Source organism: Chiloscyllium plagiosum, chromosome 22 (genome assembly GCF_004010195.1).
Source record: "Chiloscyllium plagiosum isolate BGI_BamShark_2017 chromosome 22, ASM401019v2, whole genome shotgun sequence".
NCBI lineage: Eukaryota > Metazoa > Chordata > Chondrichthyes > Orectolobiformes > Hemiscylliidae > Chiloscyllium > Chiloscyllium plagiosum.
Genome location: NC_057731.1, coordinates 34379623 through 34405379, shown reverse-complemented (window position 1 = coordinate 34405379; position 25757 = coordinate 34379623). Strand labels below are relative to the sequence as shown.

At 37.9% G+C, this 25757-nt stretch overlaps 1 protein-coding gene across 1 annotated transcript in view; it reads right to left on the bottom strand.

Annotated features, from left to right (window-relative positions):
- Positions 1–5481: 5481 nt before the first annotated feature.
- vti1a (vesicle transport through interaction with t-SNAREs 1A) overlaps positions 5482–25757 on the bottom strand; it is a 304045-nt gene continuing 283769 nt past the window's right edge. Inside the window, exon 9 of the mRNA XM_043713163.1 lies at positions 5482–7534. Coding sequence (XP_043569098.1) covers positions 7441–7534 — 94 coding nt within the window. The 3' untranslated portion in view covers positions 5482–7440. The remainder of the gene's footprint in view (positions 7535–25757) is intronic.

The following is a 25757-nucleotide window of genomic DNA, read 5'->3' as shown; positions in this document are numbered from 1 at the left end:
CGTGTCCGCGTGGGTTTCCTCTGGGTGCTCCGGTTTCCTCCCACAGTCCAAAGATGTGCAGGTCAGGTGAATTGGCCATGCTAAATTGCCTATAGTGTTAGGTAAAAGGGGTAAATGTAGGGGAATGGGTGGGTTGCGCTTCGGCGGGTCGGTGTGGACTTGTTGGGCCGAAGGGCCTGTTTCCACACTGTAAGTAATCTAATCTAATCTAAAAATCTAAACAGAAACACCAAAGACTGAACACTTTTTAAAGCATTAATGTAAAAGTTATACCAGAAGATCAGAGGTCTTGTCCATCTAATTAATACTTGTGTTCAAAGAATAGAAAAAGAAACAGACAAGTTTGCTCACCACCAAGCCTGCACCGATTCCTAATCCTTATTTAGATCCACTACTTATTTCCCATGCATGGTTTCTATCCCTCTGTTTGCCTTCCGTTCATGTATCTATCAAGATACATCTTAAACATTGCTAACATGCCTGCTTGCACCACCTCCGCTGGCCGTGTGTTCCAGGCACCCACCACCCAAATACATGGATCAATTTAGGAGAACCTAATTTGTTTTGTGGAAGCAAATTTACAGGTGCCCATTCTGTTGAGGAAATCTCAGTCCAATGATAAAGAAAATGCAGATGTTTGCTGCACAGATTTTAAAAGGCATTTGATAAAATGCCACATCGAAAGTACATTGACATAATTGGAGACACTGTAATGACAACATTGAAAGGAGTATGGTAGTATGATTGGGAAGCTGGTTACAGGGCACCCAAAATAGATATCTATGGTTGATTAATATTTTTAATGAACTGGTTTAATGCAGTGGCATCCTCAAAGTGCATGTTAGGACAACCTTTTGTACATACTTAATGAGCTAGAATTTTTTCAGTTCCAACATAATTTATGATGGTTTCCACGCTGAAATTTTCTGATTGCCTAAATAGCACATGCAAGAATGAAAAATTAGCAGGAGACAAACAGTAACCACAGTGCATAAGCGAATAAACAAATTTTAGATAAATATCAACCAGGGTCAATTTGATTGGCAGAACAGAGAGGCTGAATGGGTTGGGCATAAAGATCCAATTGGTGAAAAAGTCAAGGAAATGATGGAACATATTTACCATCTTGTGTTAAGCCTTTTTTGATGTAATGAAACATAAACCATTCTTTAACAGCTTCAAATATTACATAAATTAAGTGTGATGGAGTGGAGTTTCTGCTTTGGGTTCAATTGACAAATTGTGTCAGTTTTGAAGTGCTTTTTATTCTTGTGCTTTTGCTCAAGTGCATATGCTTACCTTCAAATACGAAATCCACCCTTGATGAACTCAATTGGACAGCATTTTAAAATATCCACGTTTTATTGGAAAAAAGTAGTTGATTTTGAAAATAACTCTGTACATTTGAGTGGTAACTGGATGGAACTTGATGTTAGAGAGCCGAATTGTGTTTATCACAATACATAAGCATTTCAAATTCAGCACTTGCGAGAAACCCAATTTTAAACTGCTGAAAATGTCTCTTAAGAAGTATACACAGCCATTTTAAGTTATATTGCAGGTCTGTAGCTAGTTTTTTTTTAGTAAATCAAAATCTTTTATAACAAACTTACTCGCATTTTTACAGCCAGAAAATCCTGCAGAACCTTCTCAAAAGCCATGCAAACAAGTATAATTAACAAAAACATGCAATGGTGTCTAATTCACTCTGGGGAAGTGACCAATTTTATGCACAGTGCCTGCTTCTCACATGATACTTAACTCGGGCAAAAAGTTGACTGCACAAAATGTAATCTTCAGTCAAAGTTCTGTAATCTTTTGTGCCATTGATACTGATTCTGGGTGAATTTTGTCCCCAGTTAAACTTTTCAAAGGAGTGAAACTACAAGCCAGCATGTTTCACAAAAGAAACAATTGTAGTAGCTTTCCTCTTCTAGGAGGAAGGACTTTTAAAAAATATTACAAAAAATTGAACCGTGTCATGCTATACTTTTGGATGCAATTCTTTGTCCATGTAGAACAGGTGCAAATGGATTAAACATCACTCTCTGGTCTCTTGCATGAGGTGAGGGAAGCTAAGCTGAAGCAATAAGTGGGTTTTAGGTGAATCAGAAACTGGTACAGAATAAATGATGGTGTGTAGCAATGTTTCAGTTTGAGTTAGTTGGTTAAGTGATACTTTCCTTAATGCAGTTATGGAAACATTTTCCAGGAAATTTCATATCAATGGAGCTAGGTGACAGGCTTGAGAGGTGATGTGACCTACTTTTGTTCCGAGGTCCCTAAGACTTCCAGACAATGACATAGTTGCAGAGGAGATTTGTTCAGCTGATTTATGAATAATTAGAGGCTTTAGATATTAAGAGGGTGAGGGAAGTGAGGAGCTGTTTTCACTCCTACCATCAAGATACCGGATAGCAGTCCCAGAGGTCCTTGAGGATCTGGCGTGGGTCTGTGGTAGTTGAGCACCATTGGTTCGTGCCAATAAAAAGAGCATGCTGGAGAAACTTGACATGGTTGGCAGCATCAGTGGAGACAGAAATAGAATTAGTTTTCAAAGTCCGACATAGCTCTTCTTCAGAACTTCCCCTCAGTGGTGGTAGACTCGTGAATGCACATGCTGTGGGCTTGCTGCTGTATCACATGGGGATAGAATCACAATGTTAGGAATCCACATTGCCTGATGAGTGTGCAGGAGTGGCACCATATTTAAAGGGCAGCTAACTCCCATGTTCAATTTGTAAGTATCTTGCAGGCTTTTTACATAAAGTTCTGCTGTTTACATTTTCAGGATCTCTATTTCTGCTGCTACAGCCCAAAAAGATATTTCTAAGGCCAGGGAAGACACCTCTCATAAAAGAACATTCAGTGGCATCAAGAGGTCCAACATAGGTTCTGAGATATCACAGTCCAGCCAGAGCTTCCCCTCCAGTGCTTGAGGATATTACAGGAATGGGCTATGTTACCACTCTCTTCTCCTCACAAATGTCTACCCCTTAGGGACTCAGATCTGTGATGTAACTTCAAGGAGTCGTACACTGCCCCTTTAAATTCTGGACCCAGTCCTTAGTGGGTGGCACGGTGGCACAGAGGTTAGCACTGCTGCCTCACAGCGCCAGAGACCCGGGTTCAATACCCGCCTCAGGCGACTGACTGTGTGGAGTTTGCACGTTCTCCCCGTGTCTGCGTGGGTTTCCTCCGGGTGCTCCGGTTTCCTCCCACAGTCCAAAGACCTGCAGGTCAGGTGAATTGGCCATGCTAAATTGTCCGTAGTGTTAGGTAAGGGGTAAATGTAGGGGTATGGGTGGGTTGTGCTTCGGCGGGGCGGTGTGGACTTGTTGGGCCGAAGGGCCTGTTTCCACACTGTAAGTAATCTAATCTAATCTAATCCTTCTGGGTTCTGAATTTCCTTTTAGGCAGCTCCATTTCTCAGTGTGTCATTACAGCAAGGTTTTACACACAGAAAAAGTCTCCAAGATCAATCATATATCCTGTGACTTAGAGAACCCAGTCTCTTGGAAATCCAAAAGACCCACACAATGAGACAAGGAAGCCATAAGTCACCAGCTTTCACTGGGAAAGTTGCTGAAGGCATGTTCAATGAGCGGGAGCTAAGCAAATCACGGATGTGGAATTAAATCACGTTGAATTGCTTTTAAGTCAAATATAAGTGCCAATTAAGCATATTGAGCAAAAATTCAGTTTTATTCCCTTCCCAAAGGTGACTTCATCACTTACAGTTTTTCCACCACTGGGAATCCATGTAATTTTCCATGTTTGCCTGCCTTCATGGGTATTCCAACAGGCTCCATAAAATCCAACCCAGGATCTGCTCTATGTAAGATGGAGACAGGTAGGAGCATGCAAAAATGAATGATACCAGGAAAAATTATTTGCACTGGTTTGGGAGTCAGGGACCAGAAAACTATACACTTAAGATCACACCAAATGAGTAAATGGCGAAGTTACATATTTAAGTTTGAAAGAGTAGTTCTGATTACTATAAATATTAGTGAAATAGAACCAGTTATAGCTTTTGGAAATGTTGATAAATATTTGAAAATAAAATTAGGAAAATGCAAGTAAATTGGTCTAAATGGGCCAAAGGGTATTCCTTTGAAATATTGAAATCCGTATTAGACAATACTATCGAAATCACAATGGGCTGATGATATGTCTGTTTATTTTTTGTATCTTGTATTCCTTTATTTAATACTCTCTATACACCATACATACACACAATACGCTTGAATATTAGCATATGTCCACTCCTTGAAATTTCACTGAAGTTTTCAGAACACATGCAAATTGTGAGGTAGAGCTAGTGCTTAGATTAGTGAGCTAGAATGTGGTCGGCAGAAACAAAAGTTTGAAACTCATCTCATGCCCAGCTCTTGGAAATCTTTCATTTGGAGAGCACTATGAATCATTACAAATCATTACAATTTCATCCTTGTATTGGCCTATAAAAAAAATTCCTACATTTCTTTCAAGACAAACATGACTGACAAAAGAAGTTGAGCTGTTTACAATGATAAAAAGCTGAGTGTTCCAAAGTGTTTATTATATAATAGTACAAAGTCAATTAAAATGGATATTAATAACATGGTGTCATTTTTTGATCAGACCTTATTGAATGGCAGAACAGACTCAAGGGGCTGAATGGCCCATTCCTGTTACCGTGTAATTTAATGGATCAATGCTGCAAAATGAGCAAGAAATATAATCAGCTAAAGTCATAGACATATTATTTATTGACCTGTAGAGTGAATATAATGTTAGGCTTTATGCAGTGAGATGTTGCTGCCAGATCTAAAGATACGTGTCAGCCATACAGTTATTTATAAGAATGCACAAGTTATTGTGGGTTGGATAATCATATATATCTAAATTCATAACAAGTTTTGAACAGTCTGAAATGCTGTAACTAAATATAAATAAATAAAGACAGTATCATTTTTGATGTATTTAAATAATAAAGAATGATCCTTTGCATTACTAATTAAAGCCATAGTCATGACCTAGTGTATCTAGTGATTTGGACGTTTTTGTTTTACTAGCTTTGTAAAAAGATAATATTCAACAACTGTGATCTATGCTGGGATTAGAATTTCAGGGGTCAAAGAGGGATTTTGATTTTCAGAGTCTGGGCAGAATTGCTTTAAAATCTCACGAGTTCACTTTAAAAATGAATGAGAAAATAGGTTATCCAGGAGTCATTGTAAAAAAAAATCAATAGACAGCATATATCCACTTGGGTTATCAAAATCCTTGAATTTGAAGAAAAAAACACTTAAGGTATAGTACAGTGCAGGCTTTGAAATGTGATCACTCAGTATAAAGTAGGAAAAAAGGTGACACAAACACTTCATTTTTTTGGAATGTAACACTGTAATTGATATATTAAATAAAGTACACATTCCATACATCTAATGTGGAACACCAAAGAGAAAGCAAACATAAAGACAGATTCCATAGCTCTTTGTACAAAATCGATTGAATAAATAAATGCCCAGAAAATGTTCAACTGCAAACGGTCATTACAATAATGCCAAAATTCACACATAATTAAGCCTGCTTTTTTTTAATACGTGTGGAAATGTAAGTGTATAAATATGTATGGATTTTTTGATATATCTCATTATTAGAAAATATAACCTAAAGTTAGCAGTAATTTATAAATCATGACACACTTCCAGATTGCCAATTAACTACCAGTTCTTTCTTAAAGTGAGGTTTCTTTGTCGATGCAGAGCTCACAGTCAAAGTCATGTAAAGGGGTTAAAATCTGCATTCATTAAACATTGAAGCATGTGTGTACCCACTGATTTTGTTGCCCCGAGAATAAGATATAACCTATTTTTGACAAGTTTTCATCTTCTCCGCAGAAGACAGTGAAACCCTCAACCACTACATGAAACCAAATAAGTCACAAGGAGGTTGGTAATGAATAATCCATTTTATATTCCAATGGCACCCGCAGCTCTGAGTGGTGGATCTCTGCCAGATGATAGCACGACTGCAAAGAAACCACATGACGCAGCTGATGTTTAAAGAAAACAGACATAAACCCAGAACAGATCATTAGCCACAAAACTGTTGTTTAATGCAATTTCTTAATGAACAAAATAGTTGATCCTAATAATGAAACAAAATAAAATGTTTAAACAGCAGCCAGGTTGTTGCTGATGCACAATTATTTTCTTGTCAAGTTTTTATGATTTAATGAGGTCCACTGGGACTGACATCTGTCAGTCAACCGTGACTTTTTGACACTATTACAACTTCAAATACATTTCCAGGCAGGCTGTTTTCTTCAGGTTTGAAATACTGAAATGATCTGACAGGTTTTAAAAAAATGGAGAGAAAAAAAAAGTATTGTGAAGAATGCAATTTTTTTTTCTGTGGGGTTGACAATCTGTGCTGCCATGGTAATAAAAAATATAGAGGTCATTATCTGATGAGGTTTGTCGAATTGGTGGAATTTAAGATAATGATAACCTCAATGGGTTCTACCCACATGGGATGGTCAGATCTGCACAATTTTGTTCACTATTAATTTCAGCCTTTGAAGCTCTCAGCTCTGAAGCAAAAGCAAAGAAAGCCCCCCACCAAGCCAGTTCCAAAATAAGACAATTCAGCCTGCCTTAAACAGAATTTCAAATGCTCTTCATCGTGTAGCTATGAACTGACGTCAGGCATGCTCTGGGTTTTTTGTCTTTATATGAAGCATTTAAAATTGTAGTAGCAACGCTTTGAATGTTGATTTATATTTCAATATTTTAATTGCAATTTAGCATCTTTTAATTATATTGCATTTTATTACTGCAAGAAAGACCTGAAGGTTAGTGATTTATTTCCAATTTTATTTTAAATATTTGACTGCATTTTCCATAATGTTACATGATGCATTTGTGGGAGAGGGAGTGTCACAATCATTAATTAGGTGTATACTTAAATTCTAAATCAATATGACGTCAGGAATTAAGCAATCTACTTGTTCTTTGGACTTGGGAATTGTGCATGTCAGGGCGTCATTCTATGTTTTATTTTTTAGTTAACCACAGTTACCCATCATTTATCCTCTGTAGATATAACCTGCAAGCTGTTGACAGATTGTACACACATACACAAAGGTCTGGAGCACACCAACATACAATCCCATCACAACAGGACTTGAAATGATTCTACTTTCCTTCTACTAGTACTGAACATGCAGTAACTCCTCACAATCCCAGTTTCACTAAAGTCACCTTCTCAACAACAAAAGGAAATAAGCAAACAATGCTACAAAAAAACATTTTTGCCTGGCTTGCACTGGTGTCGATGCACAGTAGAGAAGAATCTGTCAGTGCAAGAAGATGATTCATGTGACCAATTTGTCCTAATTACACTGAACAAGCAGTTTGTCGTTATTAATCACAGAAGAATAGAGACGTATCAGTGGCCTGTGACAGCAAAATAAATGGCCAGCACAATGGTGAGAAGAATGATGGCACCCAGGATAAACATGAGGATCCGGTTCTGGATGATCCTAGACAGGGAATTTAGAAGGGGGACAGGAGGAAGGAAACAAGAAAAGAAGTAAAAACATTAGAATTTGCAACACATAAAATCTTTATTCAGCTAACTCTAGTGATCAAAGATGTCATAATATGCAGACTGAAGGTGCTCATGTAGATGTAACTACTGAATAGTATTGAAGCTTGGGGTATCAAATAGCAGCACGTTTATACCTTTACATTTCTACATGAAAATACACATATTGGATTTAATTCCTGCTGTTTGCTGAACACAGCGAGCTCCTGATTTGAAAATTACTTTCAAAGTGAACATTAAACAAACAGACGAAACACACAGCCACTAGTACATTGCACTTCTTATAAAATGAAGTACACAAAGATACCAAGTATCCAATTATTGTCGATTATATGGATGTCAAATTCTTAAATACCCAGTAGAGATAGAAAAGAAGGAAAAATTTGCACATGCTGAAATTCTCTAATAAAACCAGATGATGCTGGAAATACACAGCAGGTCTGGACCATCATTTGAAAAGATTCAAGTCAGGTTAATGTTTCAGGTGTGGAAACCTTTGGCAAAATAGTTTTGATCAAAGATCTACACACCTTGCATATTAATCTGTCTTTTCTCTTTACTCATGCTGATAAACCTGTTGTGCATTTCTTGCATTTTCTGCTTTTAGTTCTTAATATCTTATATTTACAAATGAAGCAAATAAAAAAATATGTGGAAGGCATAACTTTTCACTAAACAAGTGAAACGTGGAGCTGATTGCAAATGATACTTGTCAAATCAGTAATGCTCTCCTCCCGACACTCCAAAGGGGCTGCTCTCTGTCCTACTGACAGGTTACAAAATTATCACATTTGCTGACATGTCTTCCGCAAAACTGCTTTAGTTTTTGTCCACATTCTAAGCAGGAGATGAATGACCACCTCTGTAGCCATTCATCACTCACTGCAAGGGCTGGATCCATCTTGCTATCTGACGACTGCTGCCAGCAAGGATCAACAGAGAAACCTTCAGCAACCCCCAATGCTAGCCAGTGCCCAGACCACAGAAACAACAAAGGAAATGTGTAAATGCTCTTAGCTTTCAGCATAATGAAACCTGCCTGCAGACCTGGTGTACTGTCAATGTTTTCAAGAAAAGGATTCCTAGAACCAAACCATAAGTTGAAAAGAACGAAAACAGAGGAAGCATTGCTCCATTAAAGCTTCAGTTTCCCTGTTACTAGCTTACACATGCAGCTTTAAAGTGCATCAAACTGCACAAAAACCTCCCCTGGACATAACTATTTCCTTACGAGGCTACTGTCTTGTATACAAAACCTAAATATGAATACTTTTGCTTCTGAACAAGGGAATTCTGGAACTATCATAACATATATGTTTTGAAAAACAGTGTGCAGATATGATTCGGAAAGATAACCAAGATTATTTTGTTACCTTAGTTACAGCAGGTGAGTACTGTAAATAGATACATTTGATGAAGGATATACAGGTTATCAGTGGCATTTTCTTTCATTTGGTATTTTAGGTAATGAAAAGAATGATACCAATTCATTAAACATTAAAGTTTGCATTAAGATGACTCAAGGAACAATAATGTCTTACGAGATGTAAATATTTTCTATGAACTCAGTCTTTCTATATTTTTGATTGGTGTTTTTATTCACTGTCATCCTCCTTCTGATTTAGCATATCTACTTTTGTCTTAAGGTTGCAGAATACAAAATATGCTATAATAATTACACTAAAAGTATTCCATAAACATAATTAAGGTTAACACTCAGCAGATTATTAGACATTTTATTATAATAATAAAAGATACATTTTCATCTTTTTTTAAAAAGAGGTCTATATAAAAATCTGAGCACAGAGAAAATAAGTCTGCTTTACCTTGCATCATATTAACTGATAATATTTTAAAGTTGTGATAATTAAATACTGTATCATAGAATCCCCACAGTGTGGAAGCAGATCATTCGGTCCATCACGTCCACACTGATCCTCTGAAGAGCATCCCACTCAGACCCACACTATCTACCCTATCGCTGCATACCTATATTTCCCAAGGCCAATCCACCTAGCCTACACATCCCTAGACACAATGGGCAATTTTAGCACGGCTAATCTACCCATCCTGCACATCTTTGGACTATGGGAGAAAACTGGAGCTTCCGGAGGGAACCCATGCAGACAGTGGGAGAATGTCTGTGTGGAGTTTGTGCAATCACCCAAGGGTGGAATCAAACCTGGGTCCCTGGTGCTGAAACGCACCTCAGCTAACCACCTCAGCCACTGTGCCGCCCGACATGGTGAAAATGCTATCTGTAGACAATAAATTAAGAAAACAAAATGGAGGCTTCACATTGAGCTATTAATAGAAAGATCACATCATCAAATTTTTCATTCATTTTCCATTAAACTATTTCATTCACTTTTCTTCACTGTTCTTCAAGGACCATCTAAATGCTGGTAGCCTTGTAGTTAAACCATTTAGTATAGATTTTTAAAGAGACTTGAAGTCGTCAGAATTGTAACAATGAATAGATAAAGGAGATGACAAAGGTTTAATTAACTGTAGACTTCATATTTTGCTATTTTTCCTTATATTATATTAATATTTTCACTATTGCTTCTTTGGGATGCTCTATAGGCAACAAGCCTTTCCTCATAGATAGCTTATGCTTTGCATTCCTCTGTATCATCAGTTCAGTTCAAGGCCATGGATGGTTGATATAATAGAAATCAATTTTTTTGCCAGAATAAATCAACAAAATCTTCAGAACATTTTGCAGGCGAGCAGAAAGAAAAATGACAAGGCAAATCCATATATTCACAACTGGTTTGATTAACCTGGTATGCCAATATCAAAGGAGCACTCAGCACTTGATACAAACTTGCTAATCCACCACAGAAATAATTCACTGCAGAAGCTTTGGTAAAAGTCTGTAAAATCTACTCTCACAGGCAGGTAGAATGAAGTGTACTTTTAATAAATGTCCTCCACAAAAGGGCAAGGCGCAGTCTGTAAACTGGAGAACTCAATATGTTATTTGTTTCCGAAGAAATTGGGCATGAATTTGTGCTTCAGATGTATCTGAATTTGAGAAAGTGCATTGAACAAAGAATTGTTATTTCACAGGCAGGGGTCGGGGTAGTGGTGGGTGGGGACTGCAGCAAAGTAAAAATGGTAATAGTCTCTTGTACACCTCAAAAATGGAATTGGTCAAGATGGTCACCTGCTGGCGACAACCATACACTTCTCTTTTTTTTTCAGAAAAGGGTTCTGTCCGTGAGGAGGGAAGGAAGATGGCCAGTTGATGATGACCCATCATCATTGAAACAGGCAGCATATAAAAACTGTACTGATCCTCATCCAAACCATTTCAGGTTGCTGATTGGCATGGAACACATTGCTGGCTGACTCCACAGTCTAAAATGAGCTCAACAGTGTGCCCACCTACCATGGTATTTCAATTATATCTGTCAAAGGCAGCTTGTCCTCTTAAAAGGAAAATTGCACTCAATGCATTAAAGGTTCTGCAGATTTTCTGAGGAAGACTTGGAGAGAAACAAAAGCACAGGAAGTGGTGAAACAGTGAACAGAGAAGGCTTTTAGGTTTTCTGGTTTGTCACGAGGAGGTTAATTCATTCTGTAGATGGAAAGGCACAAAGTTTCCTCAGCATGTGTTGAATCACTTGCTCTGCAGGGTATGGGAGGAAGTTAATGTCTGGATTCTAGTCCTGAGGCCTTGACAGCAATGCTTCAAAAGACCTCATAAAGGGCCACTCTGCCAATGCTCTTGGCTGGTTCTTGCCAGACCAGAATGCTGCCACCCAGCTTGAGGTACAATTTGAAACTGGGCTTTTTCAGTGCCTTGCTATTTGAGGTAATCCACCAAAGTCTTAACCAATGAATGCCAACAGTCCTTCATGATTTACAGTGCAGACACTAGAGCAGCGTCACACAGTGACACTCAAAGTCACACAGAGGAGAAACACTAAGGGAATACACAAAAATTATTTGTTCAGTGTTTTGTTTAAATTATTCTAGTGTTGTTGCTATGGAATAACATTCATTTCAATGTTTTGACTGAGTGAACGCTATGTTGATGCACAGAAATGGATTGAAAAGTAGGGTACTTTGGAGCAACTGAAGAGTTGAGACATTGGGATGACATCTTATGGAAAGAAGAACATTTGTGCTTACTCATGGGCAGCTGAACCTGAGCAAATGGCTCCCGAATATCCCCTACCTGCCTCTTCTTCCCTAAAGGAGTCTTCTCAATGCTTGATGCTAAGGGTTGTGGTATTATGATAGTAAAGGTTGTGGAGGCACAGCTGACCATCATCAACCTGGACACATAACTGGATGAAAACTAAAGATTTGGGCACAGGAAGGAAAGAGGAACCCTGTGTTAAGGTAACAATTCAGATCAGCTATAACCTTATTGCATGGTGATACAGGCCTGAGTGACCAAATGGCTTACTGTTGCCCATATTTTTGATTTTGTTATCGTGTCCCCCCTCACCACCATAAGAGGGGTCACAACTTAAGGAGGGTTTCTCCTAGAGTCAAAACAATGCCTTTGATCTTCTTGTCATGATTTAGTGTCAGTCTTGAAATGAAAAAAAAGTTCACAACACTCCTCCAATAACACCTCAGAGCAGTTTTGTTAACTCTGCAAATGTAACAAAACCACCACACTTAAGAGTTTGGATGCTTAGCAATTTAAATAACACTGGTGACGGGCCCCTTATGCAGCTAAAATGTTTGGCTGGGAATCAGTTAACAGAGTAATGAGGTACAAAATGGCACATTGCAAATCAGATCAGTGTTAGATGCCATGACTCTTCCACTCAGTACATTTCTTGCGTTCACTTGTTCTAGTACCTGGTCATGGCTGCCCTTTGTTTGCGTTTAGGGCTTCTGTTGTGCTGCTGCCATCAACATACAGAATGTTATTCCATGGATTAGAAATGCCTTATAAATTCATCCCAAAACGTACTTTTATAATATTTGAAAGATTGAAAGATTCTACATTACTATGGTGATGGGGTGGCACAGATGAGCTGGCAACTTATGATTAATTAAAAAGGGAAATATATTTGGATCTTACTCAAACTAATGGAGTTCAGCATTATTTAACATAATTGTACTGTAACTTCAGACGAGGAGCAACTGCATTGTTAAATCTGAGTACCCAAAAGATGCTGTCCAAGTTGCATTGTTTTTACAGAGCTGACGATGGGAACAATGTTTCACTGTTTCACCACTGATGTGTAGGTATTTTCTAATCAACCTGTTCAGAAACATTATTAGATATCTCTGGAGCAAACAGGACTTGAACATGATTGTTCTGAGCCAGAGACAGGGACACCATCACTTTGGCTCCCTTCCCCCACACTGATGTGTACTTAATATCTCAAAATTGCTGCAGCTGTGTGATAGATACAAACAAAACCCGTCACAGATAGTTCAATCTCATGATCAGTAGTGGAAATACACTTTTAATCGTTTGATAATTGTTAATGGTCACCAATCACTTGGAAAGCTATTATAAAAATAAAGAATCTTATTCCTTTAGTCTGCAAATTGTTTTTGGAGAGCTTAAAAATATAAAATTAAAAAATGTTTACTTTTTCCCCTTAGCTTTCCTCTGTAATTTCTATTACTCTCACAATCCAATGTTTCTTTCTCTCTCTTCTGTATCTAATTTAACATTGAATTCACCCACTTTTAATTCAGCCCCCTTGACAGTCACTCCACTGCTTATTTCCCAGTCCTCAACTCTCATTGTTAAGGAGAAATCTTGTTGCTTTGCTGATGGAATTATCAGCAAGAATTTGAGTTATAGACTGCAGATGAGATCTACCTAAAGCAGATGCTATTGGATGTCTAAATAGAAAGCATTATGCTCATCAATGGACATTGGCATAAGGCATAAATACAACATGTGGCTGCATAAATTACAAGCATTTCTATTCTAGAAATATCCTAAATATTGTATCAGAATTTCCCTATACATGGAAACAAACTGGGTATTTCAAAACAAAAGCCATCATTCCTCCAAGTGCATATCTTAATAAAAGGTGAGAGAGTTCAAGGGTTAAGAGGGAGACCCAAGACATATCTCACAAAGATAGTCAAACAGGAATTTCATTCCCTAAATTACTGGCATAATGAAATACTTTCTTGTGGAAATAAACATTGCTCAGTTTGGCTGCACACAATTGGCTTTACTCAGCAACTTACTCAGAATGGCCCACATTTGAAATCCTTGAATCAAGAAGTCATCATTTACAATTCATAATTTTTACTTTATTTTAAAAGTTGCAATTTATTGTTGACTCACATTGCAGCACAAACCATGTCTTCATGGTTCTTATTCCTTTAGACCCCTGATACAGCTAAATCATTGTTCTTGATGTTTATCTGCAGCTTTCTAATTTAAAGCTGTCTGCAAATGCTGCAATAGAGAAAATGAGATGAGCAGACCTAAAAGAGAAACTTTTTAAGTATGTTTTGCAAAGAAGCTTTATATCTAAATTGATTCCATGCAGCAATATTGTGGCTGCCAAACTATGACAGAGAAACAGCAAGGTGTGCTGACTTTATTGTCCTTAGTTGGTTATTTTACTCTGAGCTTTCTGAGATAAAGTACAGACTATTTACTGAAAGACTTGAACTGTGCCTTTTCATTCACTGGGGAGTGGGAAGAAGGGGGCGACAATGGCTTCAGATATGAAATTGCTCAAGGCCAGTGACACTAATCACAACTGAAGAATTGTGAGAGAAGTGGAAATTTTTGTAACTATAATAAAGCATATAAAATCACAGTAAAGTGGGATCAAAACTACCCAATAACAGTTTAACCTGACAATTTTGATAGACCAGTGAGACTCATTTAGAGAACTGATCCTTGACAGTTTTAAAAGAATTTCCTACTAGGAAGCTGGTGGAGAATGGACTGGGTGGGCTGAGGTCCGGGATGAGGGAGATTAAACAGTGTTTACACATTGCAAAATTTATACTTAAACAGATAATAAATCAGTTGCTTTAAACAGAGATAAATTCAGCTATGTTGATGTGACAAATGTGATTTAACTTGTTAAGAGGACACCTGATTTCCTTTAAGAGCAAATTTCGACACACAAATCAAAAGGATGTATTTGTGGCCAGACCTGGCTTACCCTCAGTGGGAAATTATTGCCTTTTTAATGTAACCTAACTGAGTCTCCAAAGCAGATAAAGAGCATACAGCTTTTGCTGTCATTTCGCAATGCTTATGTTGCAGAACTGAGTTCTGTTTCCTTTTCTAATCTATTGGCACAGAAAAACATCCATGTAATTTAGAGATTTGTAAAATTGAAAATACACTGAGAGTTCTTAGTGTAGTAATCTTTTTAGCCTGCTGCTAGAGACCTTGCTGGGATAAAAATTTTGATGGTGCTAAAATCTCTCAAATTTGGATCTGAGAGAGGAGGGAAATAATAGTATTGAATTTGGTAGATCCACTTAGGTCAAAGAATCTGTGCTGCCTCATCCAATTTTTCACAGGTGGTGCAAAGAAAGAAAAAAATTCTGACTGACATGGCTGTGATGTGCTTCAGGTGTGCCCATGTGAGCAGGCAAAATAGAGGGATTGCTGCCTTACTGAATCAAGTTTAATACAGCAGTATTATTGGAACAAACCAATGTTTATTGACTGAGCTTTTTAAACATTGAAATATTGTATTTGAATGTGACTTTTTTATGTTTCCCCTAAAAACAGTATTTTTTTTGCACTCCTATTGTACCAATACATGTCATACCTCTCGTGCTGCAGCACCAGTGATAAGGATCAAAATGTCAACTTTAAACATATAAACTCCATCTTTTTTCTAGTCTGTTACAGATCAAATGCATTGAAAATGATGTATTACACACAAAAAATAAAAATTCAGCAGCATTACAAAATACAAGAAAAAAGGGGCTTCAAAACATTTTTTAAAGCGAACTTTCATAAATATTTCAGGTTTTGCAGCTAATAATCTGCTCAGGCATCAGTGGAACAATTGGGACCTTTTGTGGAAAGGCACTTTACACACAAACATCTTGCTAAGAACTGTTCTCTGCATTTTCTGGGAACTTCAGCAGTTGCCTCCAGCAAATTTTGCAGCTGCAGTCTCCCAGCACCTGACGAGTGGGTGGCTTTTATGGCCACAATGCTGATTGGCTGGATCTGTAAACCCAGCATCTCCCCAGCGTTTACTCAGACGATACAAAGGTTTCTGCTCTGTCTAGACCTGAATCTCAGAACAATAATCAGAATGTGCCCTCTGCAGTACATATGCACTATTTTTCACAGGTGTAAATAACTGGGGCTAACTACAGCCACAGCAATGCTGTCTGCCTGCAACTTAAGGCCAACAACACAGACTACAGTGAATTATACTTTGACAATTATATTAACAGAATTGATAGAAATATTCAATAACCCATTTTTTCCTTCTACAGTATTGATTTTTCCCACATCTTTCAATACTGTCATAGTCATGCAGCACAGAAACAGACCCTTCGGTCCTACCAGACCATGCCTACCATACTCCCAAACTAAACTAGTCCCACTTGCCTGTGCTTGGTCCATATCCCCCCAAACATTTCTTGTTCATGTACTTATTTAAAATGTCTTCTAAATGTTATAGCTGCCATCGTATCCACCACTTCCTCTGGAAGTTCATTCCACACATTAACTACTCTGTACAAAAAAATTGCTCCACATATGTCTCACCTTAAAATTTGCCCCCTAGTCTTGAAATCACCCACCATAGGGAAAATCGACACGTCATTCACCTCAGCTATACCCCTCATGATTTTATAAACCTGTATAAGATCACCCTCAACCTCCTATGCTCCAGTGAAAAAAGTCCCATCCTCTCCAGACACTTCTTATGACTCTAACCCTCCATTCCTGACTATAATTTGGCAACTTGCTTCTGAACTCTTTTCAGCTCAATAATATCCTTCCTATAACAGGGTGCCTACAACTGGACACAGTATTCCAGAAGAGGCCTCATCAACGTCTTATACAACCTCAACATGATGTCCCAATTCCTACACTCAAAGGTCTGAGCAATGAAGCACGCATGCTAAACACCTTCTTATCCACCGAATCTATAAGTGACGCAAACTTCAAAGAATTATGCACCTGAGCCCCTAGGTCTCTCTCTGTTCTACATCACTATCCAAGGCCTTACCTTTAATTTTATAAGTCCTGTCATATTTGTTTTACTAAAATGCCACACCTTGCATTTATCCGAATTAAACTCTATCTGCCACCCTTCAGCCAATTGATCCAAATCTCTCTGTAATCTTAGGTAACCTTCTTCACTGTCCACTATACCACCAAGTTTGGTGTCATCAGCAAGCTCACTAACTATGGGTCTTCTACATTGTTATTTATATAAATGATTTAGATGACAAACAAAGTGGACCCAGGACAGACTCCTGTGAAGCACCTCTGGTCACAGGCCTCTGGTCCAAAACAACCCTCCCCCATCACTCCCTGTCTCCTGCCGAAAAGCCAATTTTGTATCCAACTGGCAACTCACCTCGAATACCATGTGATCTAACTTTTCTAATCAGCGCAAAATGCAGAACCTTGTTAAAGGCTTTACTAAAGTCCATGTAAACAATGTGTATAATTCTGCCCTCGTCAATCTTATTGGTTACTTCCTCAAAAAACTCAATCAAGTTTGAGAGTTTAGTATAGGAGTAGGAAATCTGTCCCACATTGCAGTTGCCTTCCTCTGTTTTGCAAAATAGTCATTGTTCAACTACGAGCCTCAACAGTGACTGTTAGAAACTACTCAGTCATCAAGAGCATCACCATCTAGCCAAACTAGTTCTGAAACAAAACAATCTGGAGAACTTTCCAAAGAAAGGTCACTGGACTCAAAATGTTAACTCTGCTTTCTCTCCACAGAGGCTGGCCGACTTGCGGAGTTTCTCCAGCAATTGCTGGTTTTGATTGTTTCAGATCTCTAGCACCCACACTTCTTTGTTTTATTTTTGCCAAACTGGACATATTCCTGTCTACAACATTTCCAGGAGAAGTGCAACAGTTATGGATGAGATACTTGGCTACTGGAACCATCCCTAAGCCAGAGTTGCTATAGCAATCTGTTGTGCATTATTCATGTTACAGATGAGATTACCAAATTCGACAGACAAGAATCAGATGAAATGAATATTACTAATGGTTATATTTAACAAATCTATGTTTTAACAAAACTGTATTCAAGGTTCTTCTCATACATACATCATTGAAAAAGTTTGAAACAGCAACATAATTGCAATATAGGTGAACATAAGTGATGGTGTTGCTTAATAGAGTGAGCTCACTTGCATTTGAGTAGAGTTTGTCTATTCCTGGTCTACCTCGTACAGTAATGAACTTGCCCTTACTTAACAAGAACACAAAATCTTATACAACACATCTTGGTTTGCTCATCCAAATCGACCCCTGACATCCTCTGAGGTTTTGAAGAAAGGTCATTAGCCTCAAATAATTAACTCTGCTTTCTTTCCATAGGTGCTACTAGATCTGCTGAACTTCTACAGCAAGTCCATGGTGTTTGACTCTTTCCATGAGCCTACTGCATTTGAGAGATATCTGAAGATGCTGGATTGTGAATCACAGCCCTTTGGCTTGACTGTTCTTAATGTAGTGAGCATGTGTAGAATATCAGATCAAGCATTTCCTATCAGAGAATATTGGTGTTCTTAGCTATTATCCCTTAACCAACCCAATGAAGTAAAGTTCATTCCTATGGATGGTGCTGTTCATGGCAACTTATTTCAGATCAGTCTAGAGATCACAACCGGTTGTCTTCATTACCGTATATTTACTCACTGAACTAATAGGAGTCATGTGTGCAGTCAATGTTCCAATGAACTTTTTGACTGATTAGTTATTTTTGAACTAATATATCATTGGCATTTAGAAAGTCAGAAAGGTTTGCACTAAGCAACAACACTTGTACCTTTGTTCTAATTGATCTTTCCTCTCAAAAGAGCATACAAAATGGAAAGAAGCTATTCCAAGGTGCAGTTTTGCTCCTAAGTATTTTCTAATTTGCAAAACCAAATTATCAGGGGTAATATTGGGGCACAAAACCAAGAAATGCTGGTCATACTTGCCATTTATAAACATTTTCACTCTCCATGGATGTTGCCTGACCTGTTAATTATTTACAGCATCATTTATTTTCATCTTAGATTTACAGCATTTACACTGGTCATATTTGTCTTCCCATAATGCTTCAAAATGAAGGATCAGCACTCCGAAAACTAGTGTTTTAATTTAACCTGTTGGACCATAACCTGGTGTCATGTGATTTTTCACTTTGTCCAACCCAGTCCAACAGCAGCACCTCCACATCATTCAAAATGATAGACAGAGTCAGATGATGGCTACAGCCAAACTGACCATTCCTGCTTCTCAAACATGCAAACGTTTATTCCAGGACCTTGATTTTGAAAATTGCTCCACAATCTACTTAAAGTATTTCAGTAAATTGAAGCAATTTTCTACTTTTAAAAAAAGTTAGAAATACAGCTGTTTCTTTATGCATCCTATTCTCCTTTAATCTTACATATAAAACCATATGTGAAACTCTTTTCTATAATCTTCTCTCCTGGTCCTCTCTTTTTGAGGAATTCTGATCTATTCAAAGAGTCCGTCTTTGACCTGCATAAAATGGCAAATTAGTTAAAACAATAATTCTTTTTCAAATGAGTTGCATTTCAAAACCATCAAACAAAATAACATATCTACTTTTCCTTTCGAAAGTGTAGAAGCATTTTTAAATTCTACCAAGAAGGCAGAAACAGTTTTTGTCAGCTTATCTCAAAAAGTAAATACATTAAGGACTTATACACTTAATGGTAAGGTCCTAGGGAGTGTTGCTGAACAAAGAGACCTTAGAGTGCAGGTTCATAGCTCCTTGAACGTGAAGTCGCAGGTAGATAGGCTAGTGAAGAAGGCATTTGTTATGCTTTCCTTTATTAGTCAGAGTATTGAGTACAGGAGTTGGGAGGTCATGCTGCAGCTGTACAGGACATTAGTTAGGCCACTGTTGGAATATTGTGTGCAATTCTGGTCTCCTTCATATCGGACTGTTGGAATATTGCGTACAATTCTGGTCTCCTTCCTATCGGAAAGATGTTGTGAAACTTGATAGGATTCAGAGAAGATTTACAACGATGTTGCCAGGGTTGGAGGATTTGAGCTATAGGGAGAGGCTGAACAGGCTGGGGCTGTTTTCCCTGGAGCGTCAGAGGCTGAGGGGTAACCTTATACAGGTTCACAAAATAGGCAAAGTTTTTTCCCTGGGGTCAGGGAGTCCAGAACTAGAGGGCATAGGGTGAGCGGGGAAAGATATAAAAGTGACCTAAGGGGCAACTTTTTCTCACAGACGGTGGTACATGTATGGAATGAGCTGCCAGAGGAAGTGGTGGAGGTTGGTACAATTGCAACATTTAAGATGCATTTGGATGGGTATATGAATAGGAAGGGTTCGGAGGGATATGGGCCGGGTGCTGGCAGGTGGGACTAGATTGCGTTGGGATATCTGGTCAGCAAGGACGAGTTGGACTGAAGGGTCTGTTTCCATGCTGTACATCTGTATGACTATGACTCTAAGTGATGGATACTTGAAATACAATGACTCCTCTAGATACCATGGCCTTGGAAATAACATGCATTGACTTGAATAGAAATAGTGCATATTATAATATTACTGTAACATATGCGTTGCCACATCAGCACTTTGATTCCTGCATTGTTGCAGCTGATGCATGTATTTGTAAAGGAACAAAACCCTTTTAAATAAAGTACTGGAAAATATTCAGATTAGTACCAATTTTGATAAGCCTAATTAATAAATGTGACATGAGAGGCAAAGAAGAGGAGGGAAGTAGGGAGAGAGTAAAACAGAATAATAGAGTACTTTCTCCATCTGGCTAATGGCATGACTACAGGTTCAATGCTACTGCAGGAACTGGGATTTCAGCCTATACGGCCATTTTCCCATTGAGCCCAATTTTCTGCTAACTATTTTTCTGGTCTAACAAGTCAAAACCAAGGGCTGAAGTTCTCTTAAAATATTGCAACAAATATCACTGAAGTCAAGGGCAATTTTCCATCAGCTTCCAGCAGAATTGAATTAAGTGCTCTCTTTGCACTTGAGAAACTCAGATTAATGGAGCATAGAATCTAAGCCATTTTCAAGCCTGTTTTTGAACCTTACAGTATAGGCATTATTTGCTGACACTGTGTTTAAAAAAAAGGAAACACAAATTTACTTTCTTTCTTGCAATACTTCTAAATTTTGCCTGATTCAACACTGGATGATATGCCAAAAGACTGCTTTTCATGGAACAATTTACAGGGCATCAGCCAAACAGGAAGTAACATTTCACCTGCATATTTGTCTCACTAACTTGTTGCACCGCACCTACACTTTGTGCCATGTCCCTTTATCCAATCCCCCGTCATTTAATGAAGTGCATACAACAGGTCCAAAATTCTGTAAACATTTCATGAGGGCGTACCCAGGAAATCCCAAGAGATTTGTTTTGCTCAAACTTAGTGAGTCAGTCTGCTACACTAAAACATTGTTGGTTCATTTAACCCTTGCAAGACATGTATACCAAGAAGGGGGAAACAATGGAAACATACAAAGATGAGAGAGGGCCAATAACTAAGTAAACAGGGATACAGCAAACAAGTCATCATGCAGTAACATCAATGACTTCAAAGGAAATTAGATAATGATTGAATTAGTTACAGTTAAGTATGTGGTGGAAAGTGTGACAAAGTAAGTGAGAACTGGTATACAGCATGATGAATGGAATAATCCACGAGGTTAAATATGAAAATATTTGGCACACTTCATATGCAGTCTTCTAGGTTCTTAAGAATAAAATTGTGCTGTCTCGTAGAACAGCTGGATCGTTTGCTGAAAGGGCGTAACAATAACCATGCAACTACACCCTGAAACTATGCAGTTCATAAATTTTTATTGTTTTCTAAGTATTGAAATCTCATTAGGGGTCATAATTCTGCAGTACTTTGTGACCCTTCCTGATAGTGGAGCTCAAGAATTCAGCAAAGACGTGCACTGCTGGCAAAGGTGCATGTCATGCTACTGTGCAAAGATTTGCTGTGCTCTAATTCACCAATACATCACGCTATCACGTAACAGTCTGACTATTTGTTTTACCATTTCAGCTGTAATTCATATTTGTGGCTTCTGCAGATACACAACATCCACTGTGACTGCAGCATCTGTTCAACAGTTGTACCAAATTTGATACTCATACTAGGTTTTGTTGAATTAGATTATTCAAATACCCTTTCAGGTTACAGAGGCATTTTCCTACAAACTAAGAAAAATACTGTTGAGGGCAAGTGATCTTAAATATTGTCCTCAAGGATTAGAGAAATGACCAATCCTGTTCTATTGCCTGAAGGCAAAAGCTGTGAAAGGAATTGTACACAGGAGACCAATTCTGGGAAATCGGAACAAATAATGAAATCGCTTTTCCAGAGAACCACATTTTTTACAGCCCTGTGACATAGTTAATCATATATTCCAGTGGTAAGAGTATGAGTGCCAAGATGAGATTACTATTTTACTGTTCAAATGCAGGCATCAATCGTCTTTTTGGATACCATTACTGAAATACTACTAGTAGTATTGCCACATGGTGCTGCCTGACATGGGTTAAATTGCTGGGATCACACTGATCTTTGATAAATAAAATAGAGCTCAGTGCTTGGATGCAAGCACAAATATGTACAGCTCTGCGGCCAACATCTGACTGCCAGTTGAATTTTAATGTTAACATGCTCATAGAACAGTTGGTCCTTTGTTAACATTAAAAAGATTAGAAATAAAGTTTTAAAAAGTTCCTAACCAACTGGCTGCCTGTACACTTTTTGAACTGTCACTTGTGTAGTTGCAGTTCTCGGTGCCAACCAAACTGGAGCCAATCTACTTCCTAACTTAAATCTGAGAACTTTAAATCCAAAGCACACTATATAGTTTGGGTTAATGCAAAGGCAAAGCCACTTCACATCAGTGCAAACTATGGAGTTGAAGAGCTTTTTTTATGACTATTCCGTGATTTTATTGTTCTACAGAGAATTTTTTAATAATCTACAAGTACTGGCTACTTTTGTACATCATGAAACTCTTTGACTTAGAGATGTGCTCAAGAGTTGAAAATTGAGGTCAATGGTGAATTCCAAAGATTCATTCTGTACTTTGGGCAGTAACTCTGCATTCATTAGTTGATAACTACAGTCAATATTTGTTTTATTGTATTCTCTACCCAAGTGAGTAGGGAACAGATGGGAGGGGAGTTTAACAAGCACATTTGGCAGAAGATATGATCTGATCTAAAGTTACCTTTATATTTAATGGAGTTATATACATTCTGAGAACAGTCTTCACTGTTACTGATACTTAAACACACACAGCTGGGAACATTATAACACAGGATGACATGATTACGCATTATAATAAATCCATTTTGGCAGTTAACATTTCCTCTAAATTAATTTGAGTTTCTCAGGCACCAATTTTTTTTAATGTTTCATTTTTCTACTTTTCAGTTTGAACCCACCCACACCCATGCTTGTTCACAGTTAGGGTCGAATTCCCCACTCCTGCATTATTTATACATTTTGTCCATTTTTGCATCCACTCCATTCTTTAACTGTCATATGTTAGCTTTCCATCTGCGGATTGGTCATATAAGCAATAGGGAAATGACAGGATCACTAACTGATTACTTCAGCATGCTAAGCACTACTGGAGACAGTATTTCTCTTTTGCCAATGGTGATAATGAATGAATGGTCTCAAAAGTTACTATTGGGATGGAATGTCTGAGGTGGTAGAAAATATGAAATTAATCATTAAACACCAGGGCAGCATCTCATGAAACATGGTATTGTTCTATCTGTGCGTACCCAATAATCACCAAACAGCTAAAGAAGATATGCACGGCACAACCTCTGTGCCTTATAACATTGAATTTACAAGACACTTTTTCTGAGGATGTGGAATCACATGCTTAAGAAGACTTCCCCAATTCGCATTTTAATGTGGTATGAAATCATGGCTTTAGCAAAGCACTTGCTAAAAAAATTAAAGGGAAGGGTCACTAGGGAACCGAACCAATGTTTCTACTCTGGAAGATTATGGAAGGCTGCTTGTTAAAGTGTTTCAGCTCATATGCTGTTTCTTTCCCTCACGTGAAGGGTATTGTCAGGGCACTTGCAAAAAGCCTCTCAAAGGATCAGGAAACAAGTTTTGCCACAGCAGTTCTCTGGTGCCTAGAGGATTTAGAATGTCATTTTTGAGGAAGGAACCTATTTTGGCATTTAACTTAATAGATAAAAAAAAGTCTGCATTGGAGCCAGTACAAATATCCTCATATTTTAAAAATAAATCTTTAAGTGAGGCTCAACCCCAGAAATTAAGAGCTGGGTGATACAATGAGTGACTTAGTCTGGTATATGAAATGGTTCAATTGTAGGAAAACCACTCTCAAGTTATGTGCTATATACCACAACTTTCTACATAACTTTGGGACTGATATTTTCCCACATTGTTTGAAGGCATGAAGTAGTTACACAGGAGTGTAACTGCCCTCAGCTTGTACAACTGATTGTTTTTTATGTCGGAACTGTTCAAAGTTTCCACAGACTTTTAAACAATAAAGGGCACCATTGCATAGTCCAAACCTGTTCTTATTCATTATCCACTGGAAACTCTGGCCTTTCCCTTTCCTTGCACAGAAACAGTGATCACTTTGTAAATTCAGGTCTTTGCTGCACATCAATTAACTCAGGAAAACAGAAATGAAAATCTGGAACTTTGTTCATTTTTAAAGCATGCACAGTTTTACTTTGGGTTAGCATATTTGTTAATTGGGGAAATCTTAGATCAAAATATTATAAATTTGAAGGAATTGACGTTTTGAGTGGATCCAATTTTCCACAGGCCATATGGTTGTTATGAGGCTAACACTGATTAAATATTGTGAAGTCGTCTGTCTATCACTGCTAATTTAATCTCTGGAGCCTCAGCATCTATCTTCATGGCCTCCAGTTCACATCAAGGAAAGCTCCATATCTGATTCTGTTGTAATCTCTGCAGTTCATATTAACTGAATCGGAATTAAAATTTTAAATTTACCCCTGGTCATTACCCTTTATTTTCCTTTTTGACTAGCTTCATACCGTTAATTTCTGGTGATGGATGAATCTATGGGCACTGCCTGCCTTTGGCATCTTATCTAAGGGACTTGGCTTTTTGTATGAGATACACAGTGACAACAGGAGAGATCGGACTGTAGCTCAAGTATATGCCAACACAGACACATGCAAAACGAGGAGTCAAATGACGGTAACACAACCCAGATGCCTGGCGGATTGCCTCACTAGTTTGGAAATGATCAAGTCAACTGTGACATACCCATGCAAACAGATTAGTTGGATATATGCTGAAAGTGGTGGTAAAAATGGTCAAAATGGCTACATTCCATGCTGTTTTAACCTAACGAAGTGGTATAGTCAGGTTAGAACCTTGAATGGAAAAATATAAGCTCTAAAAAAAAGTTACTTTTAATACAATGACGTATCTAACTTCCAGGACAAATCCGTCTTTGAATAATTTTATTCAATATCTGAAGTGTTAGAAGAAAGAATTCTTGAATTTGGGGCAGGGCTGAGGGGACGTACCATACAGCATTGGATGCCCAGTCGCTGTCCAGGGCACATGGAGAAAACATTGAAAACACACTACTAATTTAATAAGAATCCTACAAGTGATAGAGGAATCTGTTTTGAAATTAATCTGCCCCGCATCTAACTTGCCATATGATAACCTCATCTGCCAACTCATGGTGTTAACAGAGAGAAAACTCTCTGCAGGAATAGTATTTAAGAGCTTGTTCCTTAAATAGAATACTTTGATTCATTTGGCTAGATTTCTCATTAACTTCTGGGCCTTTGTTTTGTGGTTATTTTCTTGTATTTGAAGGAATGTAAAATGGCAGTAAAAATACATTTAGTTTTTTATTGTAACATCTACTAACAGGGTAGCAGAACTTATGTGGATACATTAACTTTGAAGCTTTCAGGAAGGTTGTTTCATAAAGTAT